The 22,145-nt window shown below is 43.6% G+C and overlaps 1 protein-coding gene and 1 long non-coding RNA gene across 4 annotated transcripts in view; one reads left to right on the forward strand and one right to left on the reverse strand.

Annotated features, from left to right (window-relative positions):
- The window catches only part of kcnt2b (potassium sodium-activated channel subfamily T member 2b), a 40,170-nt gene that overhangs the window by 6,603 nt on the left and 11,422 nt on the right, over window positions 1–22,145 (reverse strand). Inside the window, exons 2-20 of one of the 2 annotated variants that reach the window (XM_086133371.1) lie at window positions 18,684–18,763; window positions 17,195–17,297; window positions 17,033–17,095; window positions 15,163–15,211; window positions 14,718–14,777; window positions 13,482–13,556; window positions 13,180–13,263; window positions 12,039–12,133; window positions 10,657–10,837; window positions 7,886–8,050; window positions 6,172–6,308; window positions 5,792–5,855; window positions 5,066–5,174; window positions 2,665–2,773; window positions 2,235–2,291; window positions 1,482–1,634; window positions 1,161–1,414; window positions 196–520; window positions 20–125 (exon numbers count right to left, since the gene is read on the reverse strand). In XM_086133371.1, coding sequence (XP_085989497.1) covers window positions 20–125; window positions 196–520; window positions 1,161–1,414; window positions 1,482–1,634; window positions 2,235–2,291; window positions 2,665–2,773; window positions 5,066–5,174; window positions 5,792–5,855; window positions 6,172–6,308; window positions 7,886–8,050; window positions 10,657–10,837; window positions 12,039–12,133; window positions 13,180–13,263; window positions 13,482–13,556; window positions 14,718–14,777; window positions 15,163–15,211; window positions 17,033–17,095; window positions 17,195–17,297; window positions 18,684–18,763 — 2,269 coding nt within the window. Of the gene's footprint in view, window positions 1–19; window positions 126–195; window positions 521–1,160; window positions 1,415–1,481; window positions 1,635–2,234; window positions 2,292–2,664; window positions 2,774–5,065; window positions 5,175–5,791; window positions 5,856–6,171; window positions 6,309–7,885; window positions 8,051–10,656; window positions 10,838–12,038; window positions 12,134–13,179; window positions 13,264–13,481; window positions 13,557–14,717; window positions 14,778–15,162; window positions 15,212–17,032; window positions 17,099–17,194; window positions 17,298–18,683; window positions 18,764–22,145 lie in introns of both variants that reach the window. The other variant, XM_086133370.1, reaches the window with a different exon arrangement.
- On the forward strand, window positions 11,853–21,530 carry LOC147192842 (uncharacterized). 2 transcript variants are annotated; one of them, XR_015103239.1, is made up of 7 exons: window positions 11,853–12,199; window positions 12,294–12,376; window positions 13,315–13,395; window positions 13,484–13,582; window positions 15,169–15,250; window positions 20,358–20,405; window positions 20,483–21,530. It is a non-coding gene; the product is annotated as an uncharacterized LOC147192842 (long non-coding RNA). The 2 variants fall into 2 exon arrangements; XR_015103238.1 differs by having other exon boundaries at window positions 20,358–21,530.

Consider the following 22,145-nt stretch of genomic DNA (forward strand, 5'->3'; position numbering starts at 1 on the left):
TCAGTTTCCGAGCGCTTACCTTGTCCATGCGTAGGCAGCAAAAATGCATCTTTTCTTGTAGAAGGTGGCAAAGAGCAGGAGAGCTACCAATGTACGGAGAGTTGAGCGGGTAGCCCTTCACCCACCTGGATGACGGAGCTACAGTTACCCTTGAACGACCGCAAGCAACTCGAACCGAGTCGATGAAATACTCACTCGCAGTGTCGACCCCACCAATGGGCACTCTCATCTTTGTCACTATCGTCCTTGCTCTCCTCCCCTCCCTCGTCCTCCGACTGGTCACCCAGCAGGTCAAAGGTCGGGCTGCTTACGCCGTCCACCAACTCCAGGACAGGTGCAATGCTGTGCCGCCTCTCCTCGGCGGAGTCACCCAGGACGGGCAATGCCAAAGTGTTGGCGCCGCTCATCTCCGTCCTGGAGCTGCTTCGACTTCCTCTCCCGCTGCCGGGCCCCGTGCTGCCCGGGTCTGGACCTTCTGGGCTGCTGTCGCTAGAGTCCTGAAGATCGATCGCTACTGTGCCTGAAAAAGACAAAGTCACAGTAATGAACTCATTCACTCCCAAAGACGTTTTTAAAACGTCTTTTCAGACTTGGTCCAGAATTGGCTGGTACTGAATGAGTTAATCAGGGTGTCGTGAACTGAACAAATCAACCAGATGGTGTGTTCGTAAAACCACAAACATCCTCTGGGAAGACAGGTTTGAATATCTGCCACATAGGGTGCTGCTTCTTTCTAACTTGGTGGTGCCAACGTCTGACTCATTCAGTTGGTGCTGTCCTCTGTCTCAGTTGCCACAATTTAACTATCTGTTAACTATCTGGGCCGGTATCTGTTTCATGAGTGTCTGTCAAGACAGTTCATTTGTCTTCTCGGGACATTTTTGGACAATTGTGCATCCAACAATTTGGTAATAGCCACTGACTTTGTTGTGGAAGCGCTCGAGTCCTGACCTCAACACCATCCTTTTACAAAGTCTTCCCAGGAGAGTGTAAGGTGGGGATCATGTGCATATTTTCTTCTTTTCATACTTGTGTAAGCGACAGTGTTTTTGGACTATGCTACTAACCTGGACAAGGTCTTTGCCCGATGGACTAAAAGTCAACTGAAACTATAAATAGAAGCCAAGTGTCTAAAAGTACACCAAGCCGAGCATACTGACCCATGCTGGCAATGATGCTGTGCACTGGCAGGCGGGTGAGTCCGTGGTAAATGCTCTGGTGAACCCCCCTGGCATTACTCCCCGCGCTGCCCCACGACGGCTCCCGCTGTCCACGGACAAACGCGGAGTTCTCCTCTTTGGAGATGTTGATGTAAAAGCAAATGTCAGAGGCTCCCATGATATGACAGGGGCCGGGGTTCAGCAGGATGTTGCTGGTGTCCAGCCTGCGCACTCCGATTAAACACACTCCGTACCTGTTGCCATGGAGAAAGTTACACTCTGAACTGCATTCAGGGGTTGGGACTTTTAACCGTCGCTTACTTCTTGTGAGCATGAAAGGAGGCAAAGGTGAAACTCTTGCCCTGGTATTCCCCGAAGAATTTGCTCTCCTCCAGGCGAATGTGGTGCACCTCGTTGGCCGAGCAGCGGCGGTAGGTTCGATGCCACTGGTCGGCAGCGCACGCTCCGCCTTCCCTGTGAGACAAAGAAGGATTGATTGGCGCTCCAAGATTGACCTTTTTCGGGGTTTAACCGAAAGCCTCCAGCACGACGACCGTGGTCAGAGGGATTTACCACCCAAAGCTGGAGAATCAACGTCTTATATCTCTTGTCGGAGCAGTTTGATCAATACTTGAGGAAAAAGGAGGGGGGGGGGCCTGACGGACGGAACAACGGAGCTCCCACGCACAGATAAAACAAGTGAAGTGGACATGCGTGTTCTCAGGAGTGTACGACTTTAGATGTGGGGGCTACCGAGGTGATAACAGGAAGCAAGGCTGTGGGGGCAGTGTGAATGTGGGTGGCCTGTGACAAAAAAAAAAAAAAAGCAGAATAAACCAAGTGTTAAAGTGACTTTGCAGGTGGTGAAACGTTGATTAACTCGTCGTGGTCGTGCATCATTGCCTCAAGCAAAAAGCCACGGGGCAACGATTCAAATGGGTGCGTACACGCACTGGCCACCACATTAGGTGCTCTTGGTCTGTATAATCTGAGGGGAAAATGATTCCAGAGGAGTTCATATTGTGAAATAATTCTTATTTGTTTATATGAGGGATGTGAATGGAGCAATCGTACCTGCTCAGGACTTGAAAGGCTCCTCCGCGTTGCTTAAAGGCCTCCTGGGGTGCGGTTCTGAAAAACACCCAAGAAAAAGTTCAATCTCAACTCAACGGTGAACGGAGCCGTTCATTTCAACACAGGCGCACTTGCACGAGTTTCGTTAGATTCAGAACAATAATTGCATTATTGGACTTGGCAGTTGCTCATCGCTTCAGTGTATTCCACTGAGAGCTTTTTGTAATATTTTAATATTTTACGACGGCGGCTCTCCGTAGGATGTCGTGCAGTTTCACGCAACCGCAAACTACAGTCGCACTCAAAAACACCGACAGTCTCAATAAAAATTGAGCATTATTTATGATCTCGTGCCCTTGCCTTGTTTCAGGTGGACCCAATATTTTTTTGATAAGAACGGCTGACTGCCGAAAGAAAAGGGTGAACTCACTGTCCTCTGGAGGAGTGGATTAACAGAGTAATGAGTGTCGAAGTCCCAGGGCACACGCAGTTCAAAGCCAGCATGGCATACTTAAACTCTTCCTCACACACCACATGATCTGCGGACAAACAGGAAAGCGGCAACACGGTTGTGGAGGTCAGGTGAGCGTGAGCTGCCAGGCTTTGTCAAGTGCATTTGTGTGTGTGTGTGTGTGTGAGGATGACACACTGCATCGTTTAACGATGCACCTTTCTTCATCGAACCACAAACGCTCGGTACGCTGAAGTCATTAAATTGCATTGAAATCCATTAAATGGATGCCGAGATGTTTCCTCTTTGAACTATAAATGTCAGTCTGCTTGCTCCGCGCAAAATGTCACGGGGCTTTTTTCAAAATAAAAGCTCTTTATCCTCTGGCAACACATGGCAGCCCAGTGACTTGCTGTTAAGGTATTTCAGACTGGACGAAGCCACATTTGCTTTGCTGGGGTTTCTCGAGGTTGACATGACATTCTCAAATGCCGTTCGAGCGGCGTCGGTAACCTTGATTTGACCAAACCTTAGCAGCACCGCTCCTGCTCCCAAGGGGAAGGTGGTCCCAAGCTAAAGTAGATTTCATTTAATCACTTTAGTCAGCAGCAGGCTCTCCTATATATCCTTGCAGAGTTCATTCAGAGTTATCGTGTTAGATGGCACGGTATCCATTGCGTTGAATCATCTTGAAAATAATAATAATAATAATAATGATGATCAATTAAAAAGAAAAAAATGGCTTATTCACCATCACTTCCCATTAGTCAAACCAATCAGTAATTCCTATCCAGGAGTCCAAATTTATTAGTCCCATCGTCAATTCAAAACCCACAAAAGCAATCGCAAGGAGCAGGACGAAATATGTGTTTGGCATTTCCACTGCAATTACCAAAAGTTCCATTATGTGCTGATCAACAGAAATTACATTACAAAAGATGAAATGTTCCCTTTGTTTGTGTGTGTGTGTGTGTCCTCTGTTGCTGTGGTAAACAAACACACACACACACAATCTTTTTAGTCTTACACCATTGACTGATTGGGAGGGACACATTTTTCACACCGCAAAAGGGACAAAAAGTTCCTTATAAGTCCAATTAGACACCCAACGGGAAACATGAGCATTAATCATCTTGATCAAAAATCGAGCCCCACTGTAGCTCTTTGGCAAGAATGCATCCTTCTTTCTCTAATGATGCCATGTCTTGTCACTGGAGTAGTAACCTAAAAAAGTTTGCATTTTGCACTCTTGTAATTTAACTCTTACATACAGTACCGATACACATCTCTCATTTTTTTATGTACATAAACGGTTACTGCTCAGTATATTCATTTTTGCAGTTGTTGAACTTTCTACCTAATGGTGTATCATTGGGCAGTAGCTTCTTTGTCTTATAAGTGGGCCCTGCATTGTTTGTGTTGACACCGTGTCTTTTTTTTTTTTTTAACCAATCTGCCTTTTATTCACTTATTGGACAGGACGCACAGTTGAACTGATGACCGAATGGACAAACACAAAAGGCCGCTTGCCTCTCCTCGTCACCGTGCATCCGTCCTCTTTCTTGGCAAAAGCAACAGAGGAATTCTTACTTGTAGTGAGCCAATCAATCCACCGACCTTGCATGCACTCACTGCCGTTGCCGTGTAATTCGTAATTGTGTTACGTTCATTGTTGGCCAAGGCATCTTAGGGCCGCTCTGTGTAATTCATCATTGAAAAAAGCACTGGAGGGATCAACCATTGAGCCTCGACAAATGTGTTCTTAAAACCCCCTGATGTAGGATTTTGCATTTTCTTTCTTTTTCATTTAAATTCGACTGCAAGGAACCATTAAATTGTGACAAAATGGACCCTGCGTCCCCCACTGAAGTAGAGGAGACGTAACACACTTGAATGAGCCGCGAGTTTGTTGGAAACGGAATGATGTCTTTTTTTCGGAGTCCTTTCGAAACAACCTGAACTAACAGCACTTTGGGGTATGAGGCTCATCGTTTTGGCTTAGAGCAGTCAGTCTTGTTAAAATGCCGCTCACACGCAAACATATCTTGCGGGTTTGACTGAAGTGGAAGCCTGGTCGATTGGAAAGGACAAAAACACGGATGGGGAAATAACGTTTTCTATTATCGCCATATCTCTGAGATCCAATATTCTTTTTTTCACCTCGTCACATCTCATACCTTCCTGGTGTGTTTGCACTTATGTTCTGTCTGCAGCACTTTGTCCTTCTCTTACAATTTTCAACTGATACACTTCAAGCCTTCCAGACATTGTTTTTCAATGTCAGAACCAAGAATATTTTAGATTTCACTGCTAAAATAGATTATTAGTGTATACACATTTCAGATTGGCCGCTTATACCCCTTTTTGACTTCAAACCCACCTGCAAACTTGACATGAAACTTGTTCTCTGGCTTGAGGATCTGCACATACAGTGGGCAGTTGGGAGCGAAGTCTTTCACTGCCCAGGCCCGCAGGATGGTCTGATGATCCTGAACAAAAGTGGAGACGGGCAGCGGTGAAATTAATGACGCGAGGGCGACATAGGAGTGAAAATCGAGCCGCAGCTCTTTTATTAGCCGCATCAGATTGGAGACGTGACGTAATAATCTTCGTCGGCCAACGTACTGCGCGGAGCAATCATGGTGCGCACAGCATGTTGGGAGTCGTAACTGCCCCGGAATGACCTTGCGTCGTGTTGTCGCAAAAAAGATCAGAGCCGTGATAGAGGACCCAATATATATCCGACATTGCACAGGGTGGGATATTGTCGCAGCTGCGTGCAATTTTAAACAGTGACACGACAGTCTGATGATGTCGGCAACAGTGTCTGGTGTGGCGTGTAAAATCCTTGTTTGTGTCGGTTGTTTTAAAGTTAAAACCCTTGGAATCGACTGTTTGGGCTCAGATGATTGGCAGGTCGGCTTCATTTACTGTTTATACAGACCGGCAACTAATGGCGGAAAGATCCATACATGTACGGGCAGTGTAAAAGAGACACTTGTTCATTTTGAAAATTTTTTGCCCACCCTAGTCAGTTTCAAGACATCTTATCGGGCATTGTGAAAAAAAGCAAAAAGAGGGGTTAGAAAAGCCAAGTGTAACGTACAGCGGCGATACGGTCCACTTCAAACCGGTTACTGAGGATAAAGCAGGCCTCGGCATCATCCATCCTGCCGGCGGGTAGCGACAGCGAGAAGGAAGAGAATCAAGGGAAGACACGGGAAGCGAGACTTTTGTTAGTTTCTTCTGGAACTTGACAAAGGTAGACAACAAATAGCCGATACAGTATTTGATGAATGAGGTGGTAGGAGACCAGGAGATAAAAAGCCAGCCTGAGGTGAAGCACGCTTAAAATTAACAATAAGCAGGTTGCGTTCAACTGCCTCCTCTAATTATTATTATTTTATGTTGCAAAGAAGAATGTTAAAAAGTGACAGAATGAAGATTTGGAAAATGTTTTTTTTCTGTGTTGCTGCAGTGACTCACTTGGCCCGCATCAGGTCCTGGTCTTTGAGAGCGGAGCCCTGCAGGTAGATGACTCTCTGGGCCCACAGAGGAACATGAAGTACTCTTCTAACCTGGACATCCATTTCTGCCGGGCACAAGATCACCACGTAGTAATCCTGCTTACACATACACACACATATACAAACCTTTCACACAGAATTCATCTCATTCCTGACCACGTCGAGAGCAAACCAGTCGTCAGATTTGCATCACAATTTCACTGAAAACAGGAATAATAAGAGTTCATCTTGTCGGTCTTCCTTTCACTTGTGCCGAAATTGTATGGACGTGCAATTTTTGGACGCTGAAATCGAGAGATGTTTTGATCATTGTCAGAACCAAGATTATTATAATTAACTAAAATGAACAAAAAAACGAAAACAGAAATTCCCAAAACGTTTCAGTTCATATTTAAAAAATGAAAATGCTTTAAAAAATAAAAATAAAAATAACTAAAACTAACTATAATTCCAGTGAAAATGTCCATAGTCAATTTCAGCTAATATTCTACATGAGCCCTTGCGGTTCGTTTTACATAAATATGTACCGTATTTTCCGCACCTAAAAGCCTTCCATTTTCTTAAAAGCTCACAGCGCGCCTTAAAACCCGATGCGCCTTGCGTATGGTCATTACGGTAATACGTCGACCCCCAAAATGGCTCCTTACTTGAGACATGCTGACAACGCAGAGTTCAAACTGAAGGCGATCGGTTACGCAGTTGAACACGGAAATAGAGCAGCGGCAAGAGAGTTCAACGAGTCAATGTTAAAAACTTGCTGTTGGTTTAGTGAACTGTGTCGCTGTTTTATTAAATAAGTTTTACTGACATCTGATCGTTCTATTGGTGTTTCCTTGAGCCTAGCTCCATCTAGTGGAGGCATTGGAGATTGCGTCTTATAACGCTGTGCGCCCAATGTATGAAAAAAAATTACAAAATAGGCCAGTCGTTGAAGGTGCGCCTCATAATCCAGTGCGCCTTTTAGTGTGGAAAATACGGTATTTCAGTATAGCTGTACGTCCGCACAGAAGAAGGAAGTTCAAACAAGCCTTTGAAAATTGAAGTTTACTTTCATTTATTGCACAATACATAGTGACCTTTTTTTTTAAATTCTTGCAGTCAACCAATATGTTAAAAAAATATACTACAATTCATTAAAACTAAACTGAAGCAAAGTATTATAGAAAAAAAACGATTAAAAATGAACAAACCTGCTCTTAAAACTAATTTAATAACAAAAAAACTGCCAAAACGGAATTAAAATTTTTTTCTAAAATAAAATATAAAATACGTGAAAAACCAGTAACAACTGTAAATATCACAGCCACCTGATACCGGTTGCATATATGCTTATATATAACTATATCTATAATTATATTGCACTTATATTGAACTGTGTACAGCTCTCTTCTGAAACATTTATTTTTGTGCATGCAAACACTGTTTTTTCTTCTTTCTACCCCCCCCCCCAATTTTGCTGCTGTAAACTGTAAATTTCCCCAGTGTGTGACAAATAAAGAATATCTTAATCTTAATGAAATGTCGAAAACTATAATATCCCTGGAGGTTGCGCAAACTCAACACGTCTGCTCCTGCAACGTGATCGCGCCAGCCACTGCGTTTCTCCTGCCTGTTGACCTCAACTGGAGGGCATTACGAGTACATTTTACCGGGTGAAGCCATCTGTGATGCACCTGCAGTCGAGGGTGAGCGAAAAACTCATTGAGGAAGTCCATGAGGAGGTCGATCTTGAGGCAGCTGACGCAGAGCACCACGTGCTTCTCCGTCTGCGCCCGGTAACGGCTGTAGTTTCCGCCGGACTTCTGACGCTCCATCCACAGGAAGGCCAGCTGCTCAAACTGTAATCGGAATGACATCAGACACATCGGGCAGATGGACATTAGATTTAAGCAGGCAAATGAAAAACAGGCCATGTGCTGTCGAGTGCATCCGATTGATTTGGCGAAAGCCAGTCAGGAAATTTGACCAGAACTTCAGCGAGCCAGTTCGCTGGCGATTTGACCGAACGAAATGAGGGGGCTATTTTGCTGCAGAACGCTCCATAACAGGCTAACTCCATCAAAAAAAAAAAAAAATTTTTTACCCTGATAACTTTTTCTTTTTTCTGTATAAGTAGTTTGTTTCATAATTTCAAAATGGTTCCAGTGAAGGCAAGAAGAAAAAGGTCCTCTCATAACACACTCCAAAAACACGGCCGTGATCAATTTAAAATATATTTCCTGTTTTGACAGAAAAACACAAGTTTGGTGACAAAATGTCTTTGTGGTTCAAATATTTATGACTTAACAAAATGCCGTATTTTGCACTGATAGCGCTATGTTCCGATGGCATATTATTCGCGATTGACATTCATTTATTAAAATGAAGTAGCTGTTAAAATGTCCCTGATGCGACTAAATATGACAGGCTTCCCTGACACATCCTCATTCAAGTCAACTTTGATACACTTTCCTTTTCTGTTCTGCTTTAACAACAAATCACCCATCCATAAATTTCTTTCTCTTGAGAAACAGATTTATCCCTAAAATTGGCTTCGAGTCATTAAGTGGTCATTGTCATGCCTCGTATTTTAAAAATAAATGTCAATTGTAAAAGGTTTGTGATAAAGAGCCGAAAGTATTTTCCGGACACAAACTGTCGCACGCGTGTCAAAGGCTCCAAGTGACAATTTGTTTGGATGCCGCTTTACTGCGGGTGGTCGAGCAGATAAACGTCATTGATTTTGTGCCGAGACAACATCGGCGGCGAGTGAAAAGCTGGGATCCATTTACGTGAATCCATGACAACAGACATCTTCCTGCGCTGGCATCTTTGTCATTTGTTTACAGGAAAAAAAACAAAACTAAAGTTGCATCAAGATAACTTTCGGTATTTATGATAGCACAACAACGCAGGGTGAAGGCAAGAGATTGTGTGTGTGTGTGTGTGTGTGTGTGTGTGTTGGGTTTGCAGGAAAATGCAGACGGCACAAGTAAGGAAAGAAAAGAAAAACACAATTGCTAAAAACTAATGATGCGGTCTGAGGCTTCCCAGTGTAGGTCATGGCAGGACACACCCACCCACCCACACACGCACACAGGCTGGGGGTTAGGACCATGTCGAGCCCAAATCTAAATGTCAAGGGGTATTTATGGAAGAGAATAGGGAGACTGAATTGAGAAGGACACGACATGGTGTCCATGTTAGTGATGCACGCATTGTCAGTACCCGGTGCAGTTTTATTTCTATTTTCTTTTCTTATTTTCTATTTCTGTTCATATTTCTCTATTTTGGGGATATTAGCTGCTGAAGAGTCACATGCCATGAATAGGAACAATGTAGTCCAGTGGGTCTCAAATCGTAATTGGCTTTTTCTTGGACTAAATATATTTCAGTAAAAATGAATACAAATGGTGGCATGGGCACCCGCAGCGGCTCCTCTTGTTGTCTGTTTAAGAGGGAGGAAATTTCATCTGTAATGAAGTACAATAAAGTTGTGCTTGATACTTGATAAAAGATTTTGATTTATGTAAAACCACATGAAAAAATATACATTGTATGATAATTGTATTAGACGTAAAATAACACAAAAACACATTTTCTCATCGCTGGGGAAATGTTATTGCACAGTTCAGCTGGCAAGGCCTGGCCAAACTGCAGTAATAATTAATAAAACAAATTTTAATAGAAAAAAAGCACACAACATAGCATATGGGTTCCAATTACATTTCATTAACCTGTTAGCATAAATGCATTTATCCTACTGCGATAGCGACTGACCTAAAAGCAACGCTATGAAAGTACTTTTAGAATAGCAAAAGTATCTACAGTATATGGAAAAATGAATCATCCTATCTGATTTTCAACGCAGACACCTTTCTCTCTTTTATAGCTGTCTGTACACTCAAGCATGTACATGCATAGGCACGCACGTTGAGAATAAGCTTTGGTATTAGCCATCGTTTGCCTGTTGGGAGATGCACCATGATTGGGAATTGTTTGGATAGGATGCAACTCACACATTTGTGAAGGTGTTCCAAACAAAAATGCGTGTGTGTGCGTGTGTGTGTGTGTGTGTATGTGTGTTGTGCCGCTAAGTGTATGGCTGGGAATTGGGGAAGTGAGTGAGTTCTCGGAATAAAAATAGCGTCGCAAATCAAACGTAGGCTGGATGAAATGAGTCACCGCCGTGTGTCTGTGTGAGTTCGTCTCAAAGTAACCTTCGGTGAAATGAGTTTACTAGGTTAAGTGTGCAATTCAATCTTTCAATTGAAGGCGTCATTTTAAAATGGCTATTATGCAATTCATAGTAGACAGCCTGGAGCAACTCACAATGTTAAATTAACATGTCATTGTGGACTTGTTCGCATTGGTCGATCTCTCTTTGGTCATACTGCTTTCTTCTATTGTGTGTTTCTTCTTTTAAAAAAATTTTTTTTTTTCTAACCATCACTTTCTCTCTCACCTGTATGGGAAGCACAATGAGCGCCACGAAGATCATGATGACCACCAGCAGCTGCGAGGGCCAGATCTGTGGGGTGACGTCCCCGAAGCCCACCGTGGAGAAGGTGACGACGCAGAAGTAAAGCGAATCGAACAAGGTCAGATTGTTGCCGGCTCGCTCCAGGTGCTGGATGCCGCAGATGCTGTTTTTAGTGAATATGTAAGAAAAACATCACAGGAAGGCAGCATACCGGGGTTATGCACTCGCTGGCCACTACAGTGGGTGCACCTGTATTGAAACGCTACCTTTTGTATTATAAGGTGTAATAGTGTTACATACAGTATTATGACTTTTTTTTCTTCACCACAGGTACAGTTCAATATTTGAACACAAACGGTGGAGTAACACAACTAGAGAGATAATCTAATACAAACCAGAAATATATATCCATTATCCTCTACAAAGAACAAGTGCTATTACTGCTTCTTACTGATGAGTTTTGACCGGCTGCATGTATACATATATTATGTCTGTATTATACAGTACTCTAGTTTCCTCCCACATTCCAAAAACATGCCTGGCAAGTTAACGGAACACTCTAAATTGTCCCTTGGTCTAAGTGTGGGCGCGAATGGTTGATTGTCTATGTGTGCCCTGCGATTGTACAACCAGTTCCGGGAGTACCCCACCTACTGCCCAAAGACAACGAGGATAGATTCCAGCACGCCCCGCGGCCCTTGTGAGGATAAGCGGATCACAAAATGGGTGGATGCGTTATCTAGCCCCCTGGTGGCCAGCATACATACAGCAGAAAGAACCTCTCTGGCAGTGTCGCTATAAACTGAGCGTTAGTTACCTTGTGTCCTTCAGTGCGTGTAAACGCCGTCAGAGTAGAACACTCCTTTAATATGGTGTAAGACATACTTCATATTGGATGTCTTTGGCTTTTGCAGGTGCACCGAATGAAGTGTTTGAATTTCTCAACCGTGTGCGCGCTGGTAGGCGGGTGGATGCCTTCCAGACCTAATGTGTGGAACAGCGCACATTTACAAAGTCTTAAATGGATGAGAGCAGACCATTGCTGCTATCTATGTAGGATTTTAAAAAAAGGTAAATGTCAGCTTTGGGATTCGTCATCGCGCTGTCGTCGATCTTTAAAGATGAGCACAGCCGTTGTCGCTTTGGAACAATCACCACTTGTCATGTTTTGTTGCTATCTCGCACTCGCAGTCACCAATTATCTTCCTGTTTTGTTTTATTGTCTGCGTTCTCTCTCCCTTCATCTCTGTGTTGCTGCATGTTTCAGCACACGGTTGTTTGCTGTCTTTCCTTTTACCCATCTGCCCCCAACCCCCGCCCGATTTCATTTTGCAGTTGGCTCTCGAGTCCATGCGGGTACCCACCATGTAAACATGAGACACACCAACGTGCTGATGAGTATCACCACCTGGTTGAACATGGCCGAGTGTGTCCGCTGGATGGCCCTGTGGAGGTCGTTCTGCAGAGGAATGCAAAAAGTGGGAGACGCCAGATGAGGCGTGCAAAAGGAAAACGGGGCCTAAAGGTGTGCTGCTCAGGTCTTAAACAGATCGGACGTGTGCTTGGTGGAGCGTGGGAGAAAAAAATGTTTCCTCAAATTGTGGCTTTCCCTGTAATAGATGCCCTAATTCATGGCCAGGTCATCCACGTACGACAAAGAAACCTCCCTTCTGCATCACACACACAGACACACACAAAAAAGGTAAACGTCTACTACAGTGAAACTCCTCTACAACGAAATCATGTTTGCAGCAAGAAATTTTTCACGACAGGGTTTTTCACTGCAGGAAATTTGATCTCAGATGTAAACACACACACACAAACAAATGTGTACTCTTTACTTTTATTCCAGTAGTGCATAAGTATGAGCATACACTTATTTGACACTTCAAATCGTCAGTGTAGAAAGAAAAAAAGGGAAAGAAATTGCGAAACTTACGATCAGCATTCACTTTCACTTACTTCAATTTCTTGGATAATGTATTTTATTTTGCTTCCTCTATCTTTCATTTTGATCACTTTTACCCTCTCTTCCAGCGTCAGAGCTCTTCTTGTCTGAGCTGCTTGACATCGGAAGGTCCGTTTTGTAGCCATTTTAGCAACGCAACGTTCTTGCTGCGTCTGAAACTAACAATAACAAATACTTCCTGGACTACTGCGCAGGTGTAAACCAGTGTGGTGGTTGCTGTTGCCATTTCCGAATGAAGCAGTAAAGGTCGCTGTTGGATTAGACTTTGTTGTAGTGAATCTTGTCGTGAGGCAAGAGCAGAGAAAAAGATTTCGTATCACGCAACGGGTTTTTTTTTGTTGTATGGGGCGCAGGTGAGTGGGAATTTTGTTAATGCATGAAGATTTTTTCACCCTAGGGGGTATTTTCGCCCATGTAGGTTTCGTTGTCGAGGAGTTTCACTGTCGTCTACTTTCTTACAATTCCTTTTTTCACTCCAACAAAAGTGTGTACACATCATGCAGGATTGAGAGTAATACTGAAGATGCTTGACTCACTATCATGTTCTCCAAAGCATGTTTGGCCAGCCAGCAATTCAGAAAAACGGGAATGAAGAGATTTTGGAAGGAGGGCAAAATCACCTGTGGAAAAGAAATGAGAGCACGTCACTTCTGCTTGTGTTTGTCCAACAGAATGCACGCGCAGTCGAGGAGCCAGGGAAGTGGAAGCCGACTGTGTCACCCATGAGTGCCATCCATCTACAGTAGCAGCAGGTAATAAATGCGTATTACAGAAGGGGAAGGCAAGGTGCTGTTTGAGTGTGCTTTCGGTGTTCAGTGGTGCATATTTTTCCACTCACAGTGACCATGAAGGGGACAGCGCTGATCATCTCCAGAATGAATGGGACACGTAGTACTTGCTCCCAGACGTTGCCCTGGAAACACAAAGCACACACAAGAGGTCAGGGAACTCCATTGTCATGGCGACCCCCGCGGGCGGGATTACCGCATAACAGGCCTGTTTAGCGGAAGGGGATAGGTTGAAGCTTGAAATGGAAGGACGGGTTATACAAGTCGCATGAGTGCCATTTAAGGGGGAATAGCATTTAGTCTCAGCTGCCTCCGGTTAACACGGCAGCTTTTTATCCGACCCCGTCCTAGAAGAGTGTAGGTGGACGTGCTCACATCTCTTGTCTCCACTCAGTTGGCTTTAAAGCCTTGGCATCAATGCACACATGGGGCCCTTCATAGGCTTATAGTGCCAAGTACATGAAAGGCACGGGCACACCTGGATGGATCGACGCCCCGCAGCAGCAACACGGGGGCTCCCCTAAAATCCGTCTCATGTATGAATATTTGGACACTTTGGAGGTCGTCCACCCACAAAGGCGGGGTACACACACGCACTGATTTGGAACATCGTATTTAGAGATGTCTTGATCACATTTTTTTTTTTGCACCCAAGTCTGAGTCCAAGTCATTTTTTTGGAAGTACCTGCTGATACCGAGTCTTGAGCTGATACCTCGGTAATGCATTTAGAAGAAAAAAACAAGCATGACCAAATTGTCTTATTTTAATTTTGTTTCAGCATTTTAAAAGTATCTCAACATGCTAATTTATTATTTTTTTGGAGCCTCTGAATCAAGCAGTGGTTCAAAAGTGGAGTAAACAAATAAAATGGTTTTTGCTTGACTTTAGAAATTAAGAATATTTTATTGCGTGGGTTCATTTTTACAATGGTTGACCAGGTTCTAACCGGGCATTTACATAATGAGCACATGTACACACAATCTGCCGATTTAAAAGCCATACATGCTCCACATCAGTTGACAAAAATAATACCTGTTCCTTACATTCACATGGTATTATGTTTAAAAATGCAAACATCTTTTAGCCGATAATCGATTAATTGATGGGATGATCAAATATAATAGCTGGGGAAACCGTGGGAAACCGAGGACACCATCTCCAGTGATGGGGCCGTGAAACTGCTGCTCTGTATTACCCACAAAATACATATTGCAAGGAAAAACAGGCTTCTGGTGACGTTTACGCCACCGTTTTTGTAAAAAGTCTTATACCCTAAGCAACTCACCTTGTAGCTAAGATACACAAGCAACATGGTTTCTGAAAAGCTGATAAAAGCCACGAGCACCTGCAAAAAGAGAGACTAGTGTTAGAGAGAGAGAGAGAGAGAGAGAGAGAGAGAGAGAGGGAAGACTCGCGTTGAAGAGCGAGCAGACGGGGAGTTGAGACAGTCTGAGGGAGAGAAATTAGGCATGTAAGAAGAGAGCGTGGGTGGCATCAGTGGGCGTGCGGATGATTGAGCTACAGAGAGATTAAAAAAAAAAAAAGCCATGTGAGCAACGAGGGGAAATGTGCCGTGATTGTGTCCACTTTTATGTCCATTAGCGCGCCATTACTCACGTCTCGTTAGACGTATGCAAATGAAATAAGGGAAAAACGAATGTAACCTGTCAACGGAAAGCACACGTGCAAATTGTATATTTACAGCACACAAGTTGTCTTTTTTATCTGACCTGCAGGGCCCACAGGGGAAGAGGTCTGTCCACCCAGATGATCAGCTTCCTGCAAGGTGCAAGGACATGACAAGACAAGGAGCAAAAGGTACAACCAATAAGGATGCGGACATTTTGGAAGGGAACGAGACAAAGAAAATTTATGGTCAAATCCAGATTGCATGAAATAGTGCGCTTGCAGCGCCATCGTATTCTAGACATGAAGTAATAAATAAAAACAACATAGTCATGAATGTAAGAGGCCACAATTAGCAGCCATGCTCAGAATGTTGCATTACTGCCCTTGTTAAAGCGGTAAACAGTATGCGGGCCATTTATGTCGCTGTCCAAGCTGTTTCTTGCTTAATGGAAGAGCCTGTGTGCGCGTGTGCATTATATTATGCTCATAATTGGGCTATTTTCCAACAACAGGAGTGTCACTGTGGTCGCACAAACCCTGTCAGTGACTCACCCAAGAAAATACAATTACAAACATTTTTGAGCGCTTCCTACCAATTAGAGTGCATTACTTTTTTTTTTTAATGAAACCTATTCAATTTTATGCAAATGGGCTTGATACCGGCAATAGGTGCAAATGACAGCTAATTTTAACGACATATTGAAATATTTCAACCTACCGTGCATGTTTGGTTCAGAAGATGGATGGATGGATTTTCATTTTTCCTAAACTGTCAAAACATTTTTTTTTTTGTCAGCTCCTTCATAATAGTGATTCACATTTTGGGGGGGTTGTATTAAATTCTGGGGAGAACATGTAATCATTTTTTGGGTGTTATTGGGTAACATTTCAACGAATTAATTACGGCACATAACGTTTTGTAAGAAATCTTACAAAATTGTGGGAAAAGACGTTCTGTATTGTGACACGATTGACCTTTGGTATGAATTTACTTCTAAATTCTGGTGGGAACGTAGTCAGGTCTGACACAGCATTTTTCTGCTTTTCTGTTTAATTTCCATCAAATTTAATTGTATATTTTTGTAAATGATCCTAAATTGTGGCGCGAACAGGCTCAAAACAGAAAAAGTGCCGGCGAAAATATATTCTTATTTTTGTCACATTTTTCTTGCTTGTGTTGGCTTTTAAAAAAATATATTTTTGTCTGTTTTCCACTAATTACGTTGCATTGTATTTTTGCATCAAATCCTTCTAAATTCTCAGAAGAAAAAGGGCATCATCACTGAGATGAGTGGCTGCTAAAATAGACAAGATTCTTGTACCAGCACCATCAACAGCCCGTGTTCTCATATTGTAGGCGAAAAGTGAGATTCACACAGTCAAATGGAAATTTACAGCCTTATTGGGAGAAAAAGGAGCCCCCTCACCCTTCCAAAGACACCCTAGGGCCTATCATGGCTGCTTGCCTGCTTGATCGCTCCTACGAGTCGGCCACCTGCAGCGGTAGGCGGCAGCAGCCCTATCCCTGAGCTCGCTCTGTCAGCCTCCTTATTCATTTGCAGCCGGAGCTTAGCCAGCGTCACCGAACACCGATTAGATCAATAGGTGCTTGGGCTGGAGACATGGCGTGGCCTTCCGGGGGTCGGTGAGCCACCACCTCCTGTTTCTCCTTCCGCAAGACCCCGCCCCCCCACCCCTTTTCCCCCTTCCCCCAGCTGTATATTACACGCTTTATCTCCACTAGATCGCTGTTGATTAGGCTGCACAGGCACTAAATACATATTACACTGACAGCTAATCCATACGTCCGGATTGTGAGAAATTAATGTGGATCTGGAATGTTCAATATGAGCATGTGAATCGTATCGGTTAAGTGGAGTTGCATTGATCGCGTTATCCGACGTTCCTGACCGTTGAGGGTCCGAGACGAGGGGCTATCACTCCTAATTCGAAGACGCGGTGCACGCTTACCAGTCAAACTCGCTCCACTGGCGGGAGGATGTGTTCTGTTTGGTACAGTTTGCGCCACTCATGCTGCTGGGCGGGGACAAAAGAAAATGGTCGATTCCCATCTAGTTCCTCTCACAGATTCCACTCCAATGCACTAATGACGCTGTGTTGTGTGGTTCTCACCAGTCGGGCCTCCACTCTTGCGGGTTGTCCAGTAACACTCTGACAATGTAGAGGAGACAGCTCAGCACTTTGAGCGCAAAATTGAACATTCGCACTCGCAAACCTGCAATGGAAAGATTGGAGGGCTTCATTTAGATTGGATTGAGCTCTTTATGGCAAGGGTTAAAAATAGTCCTGCGGTGCAGTGAAAGCATGAATATTTCAAAATTACAGCTAGCAGTTAATTATTTAGCTTTTGTAGGGAGTAAACACTTCTTCCCAGGAAAGCATGTACAGTAATCCCTCGTTTATCGCGGTTAATGGGGACCAAAACCACCCGCGATAGACGGAAATCCGCGAAGTATCGACCCCACCCCCACCCCCAGCCGTTTAGGTATATGTACATGTGTATGAGTATAAATAATATTTATAAGGCCAAATTTAATGATATACATGCATGTTTGTTGTAATTAACATTACTTCATGCAATATACTAACATATTTAAACATGTATAAGTTAGGTTAGTGTATGAATAATGAAATAAACACATGTATGTAGTACTGTATATGTTGCTCTATGTGACTTGCTGTTGTTTTGCTGACTTTCACTGCCTCTCGCAGACCTTTTGCGGCATTTTCTTATTTTTTTTAATGAATATGTTTGAAAAAAATCCGCGATGCACCGAGGTCGCGATAAACGAACCGCGAAATGGAGAGGGATCACTGTAGTGATGTGTACACATACACGTAAGAAAGATTGAATGGCAGGGGTGTCAAACTCATTTTAGTCGCGGCCCAATTTGGAGTTACGTCTTTCCTCGGAGGGCCGTTACGACAGTAAAACCACAAAATTATTACTTGTACGGAAGACATTAATAGATGACTAGTTTTGAAATCAGTCAAGTCAATTCTAATAATTTGTTCAAATGTTGTTCAAGTGAGAGTAAACTGGGTAACAAAATTATTGCAAAATCTCAATGTTATTTATTATACATGACAATTTGACGTTTCGGGACACATTTTAGCAAGTTGACACACATGATTTGCTTTTGCGGGCCACATAAAATGACCTGGCGGCCCGGATCTGGCCCCCGGGCCTTGAGTTTGACACCCGTGATGTATATTATTTGATGGACAGTTGTGCGGGGCAGGGTTTCAGCGAATCAGTGGACACGAGCATAGCGTACAGGTGTAAAGAGACCGGCCTGATTTTTCAGTGATTTTGAAGCCTCATTTTATATGTACCGGTATGTTTTTTTTTTTTCAAATTTGGCAGGGTTGTTAGTAACGCTCCCCCCTGTGGTGTATCAAATGCACGAGACATTTATTTTCTCTTAAAAGGGACACTAAGATGGCTCAAGTTGTACTTAATATGAGTATTGATTTTAAATGCCTCAACTGGTTGACTTCAATTGTTTGAAGTCATACATGTAGACAAAAGAGTGTGAAAATCAAAAGGAAAATGAAGCCAGCAAACACGCAGGGGAGGGGGGCGGGGGCGCTAACTCACTGGATCTTTGGTTTTTGATGAAGAACAGCTTGAGGCGCTCCTTGAAGGTATTCTCGTTCACGTAGAACTCCACCTGCACCCTGAAGACACACAAAAGTTGGACAGAAATGTCAAGAGAGGAATTAGACTGCGAGCTCCGCTGCGAGGGCGGAAAATCAAATTGCAGATCAAAAAGGGGTGATAATTATTTAAGCATATGAAGTACAAGAGCAAGCGCCTCGAATGGCTTTTAGGAGGAAATGACGCTCCACTAAGAGCCAGGTCATCCTCTGTCGCTCTCGTTAGCTGCGCCGATTGAATATAGAGCAACAAATGACTTCTCTCCGATACGACTCCTCAACACGGGAGTACATAATTGCTGCTTTTTTTCCGCCCGGCACCCTTCTGGTGAAAGCGACACGCATGCAAAAATACCCGCCTGCACGCCGCGTGGGTTATTAGGATTATTACAGCACTCATGCAGAGTCGTGATGGAAAACAACCAAAGAGGCCCTGCCAGATTGTCCGGCATGGGAGCCGTTGGACTCGAGGTGACCGTATTTCCTGTTTGACCACTTAGTCTCCTTTCATCCGTCCTTTGGGAGTGCAATGACTCAGGTGGGGGGGGGGGGGGGGGTGATGGATGACGCCAGACGCTCAACTCTCGCAACGTCATTGGCCACGGGGCAGGAGTTTCACTGTGACCCATGGAGGTGGAAGCTTCCCTCTAGTTGCCGTGGCAACGCAAGGAGGGCTCGCCTCCCGCTTCCTTCGCAGATGTGAGCAAACATGAACTTGTGAAGGGCGCTCAGTCACGGGGGGTTCCAACCCCGTTGATGTCCACCCCACCGGCGCCCGTGACTGCTTGTTGCAGATATGAGAAGACATTGTTTTTGTTTTTTTTTGTCATGACGGAACTTTCAAGACCGCTCTATTCAAATGATGTCAGGAGAGCTTGCGATAACATCCCAAGGGAAGAGGATCATGTGCCTTTCTTCAAGCTCTGCGGCCTTTTTACCTCGAGTAAAAATGAACAGTACAGAAGTCCGATACGACTTGGGGGGATTCAGGTGGGGAAACACATGACATTATAATAGCCGTGTGTCCATCCTGAAAAGGTTAAAGGGAAAAAAAAATGTCCACTGCACACTGAAGAAAGTGTTTTTCTACCCCAAACTCACCCATCCGTGCCTTGAGGTACCTTACAAAAAGCTTTCCGCAATATGTTCAAAGAAGTCGCAAACATCATTTATAAGCAACACATGCATACAGTATGTAAAGGCAAAATGTTTGCAGATTTTCATTCATTGTTTATTCCTGTGTCTCAATACTTTTGTCCATTGTTCCTACTTGGTAGGGAGTCCAAACCATCTGAGTGTGGCCACTGTCAATGTTTGTCTCAAAACTGTCCAGACTGGCCTTTTCCTGCCATGTGCTCGCTCTTCATCCTGTCCGCCCAAGTTTATCAAATGGATTTCTTCTCAGCGTGTGACCGAGATTGTCTCCGCACAGCAAAACAGCAACTGGGATTCAAGAACAGTGGTTCGATATGACATTTGCGAATAGGAAGGGTGTATTTACTCACTGCAGGCCCCCAAACCAATTTCCGATTTTGGTCCTATATCACTTTTATTTGTCTTTCCCCTTTGTACTTTCATGTGACCCATATCTGATATTGCGCTGACTGAACACCAGAATCAAACCTGTGGACAAGTCCAAAGCACCTTTGGTACAGAGACAAAAGTTAAGTAACATCTATTTTTTTTTGTTTGTAATACAGTAATGTTTTCATTCCTAATAAAAGTTCCATAATGTTACAGGGAATCTTCGGTTGACTATCGTCTCACCCTACAACGTTTAGCAGTGATGAAGGGTCGCCATGAAGCCAAAATAGCCGACTGATAGACAGACAGACTGCGGGGTGGCTGTGAATGCGCAGGATGGTGTATGAGAGAATGACAGGTTGAACCTTAGGCTGTCCCGCTGCTTCCACCCATGTTGGCACGCCAATCACGACACGGCACCCGGGGCTTTTTAATCACATGGCGGGGAGACGAAAGAAGTTTCGCGAGCACAGTCGGCGGCAAGTGTCAACATCCACGGTCAAGACAGGATTAGTAATAATAATAATAATAATACATTTTATTTATAAGCGCCTTTCAAGACACCCAAGGACACTTTACAATCGGGAACAAAAACAATAAAACACAGAACGGGTTGAGCAGCGGCAGCCAGAAGTCGTCCGTAAGAGCGTGACGAAGTCAGTGTTCACGCCCTGATTTATTCACAGAATCGAACTTTATTACGCTGCGTTGAGCGATATCAAGCGGTCTGGCTCGGGAGGCGAGCACCAGGCAATTTTGAACGCAGAAAAAAACCCTGTGATGTCTGAAGTCATAAATCATGACCATATCACTTTTTATTTTGAAGTATCGGAAGCTTTTTTTTCTTTCAAGAAATTACTCTTTTGATTTACCTTAAATGCATTCGTTTCTTTCTACCAAAGGCTTTAAACAAATGAAGCCACTTAAAACACACTTCAACTTATTAAAAACACCATTGTTGAACAAAATTTCAAGTGTATGAGAACACCAAAAACAAATTGCAGCCATACACTGCCGCTGCTCAACCCGTATTGTTTTGTGTTTTTTGTTATTGTAAAGTGTCCTTGGGTGTCTTGAAAGGCGCTTATAAATAAAATCTATTATTATTATTATTATTATTATAAAATGCTGTGCCTTGAAGAGGCGGGGCCTACTTGGGTGTGGTGTGACATCTGTGACTCTGCGTGTGAGTTTCTGCACATAAGCAGCTTCTGCGTGAGTGTGTGCACTGTACTGCCGGTGTTCATAAAACAGCTTAAAAGTACATTGGGGACTGTGGCTTTACTTTCCCACATGCGAGGACGTAACAGTAAGTAAGTATAGGAGAAAAAAAAGCGAGATAGCAGGCATTTCAATGTTGAAAAATGATATAGCAGAGAATACTTGTCTGGGTTTTATTTATTTTATTTTTTTGTGATCCTACGAAACCAAATGCGATAAAAGCCTCCTTGTTTAATTTTCAAGGTGATAGGCTGTAAACCTTTGACCGTTTCTCAAAATGGAAAAATCAATTAAATGGATCAATAAATTTTACTGCAAGGCGGCATTTTTTGGCAAGCGCGAACAACAGCGGATGCTTTACTTCCAAGATCGAACAAGGACAAGCGGGACGACAAATGATAATTTCACCTCCAGAAGGAGACGACACAGAAGGGAAACACTTCACGATTCACACGGTGACGCCGTTTTCATTCTTTACAAGAAATATGTCCCTTCATTTGAAGCACTCCACGCAAAACGCTGACAGTCATAAAGTAGCGGGATGTTTATTGCGCCTCATTCTGTACTCTGTCATCTCTAAGTAGGAGGACAGTTTTTTTTTTTAACTCATTCACTCCCAAAGACGTTTTTAAACGTCTTTTCAGACTTGGTCCAGAAT

Source organism: Hippocampus guttulatus, chromosome 16, assembly GCF_054856545.1.
Source record: "Hippocampus guttulatus isolate MCC_2025c chromosome 16, RoL_Hgut_1.0, whole genome shotgun sequence".
Classification (NCBI taxonomy): Eukaryota; Metazoa; Chordata; class Actinopteri; order Syngnathiformes; family Syngnathidae; genus Hippocampus; species Hippocampus guttulatus.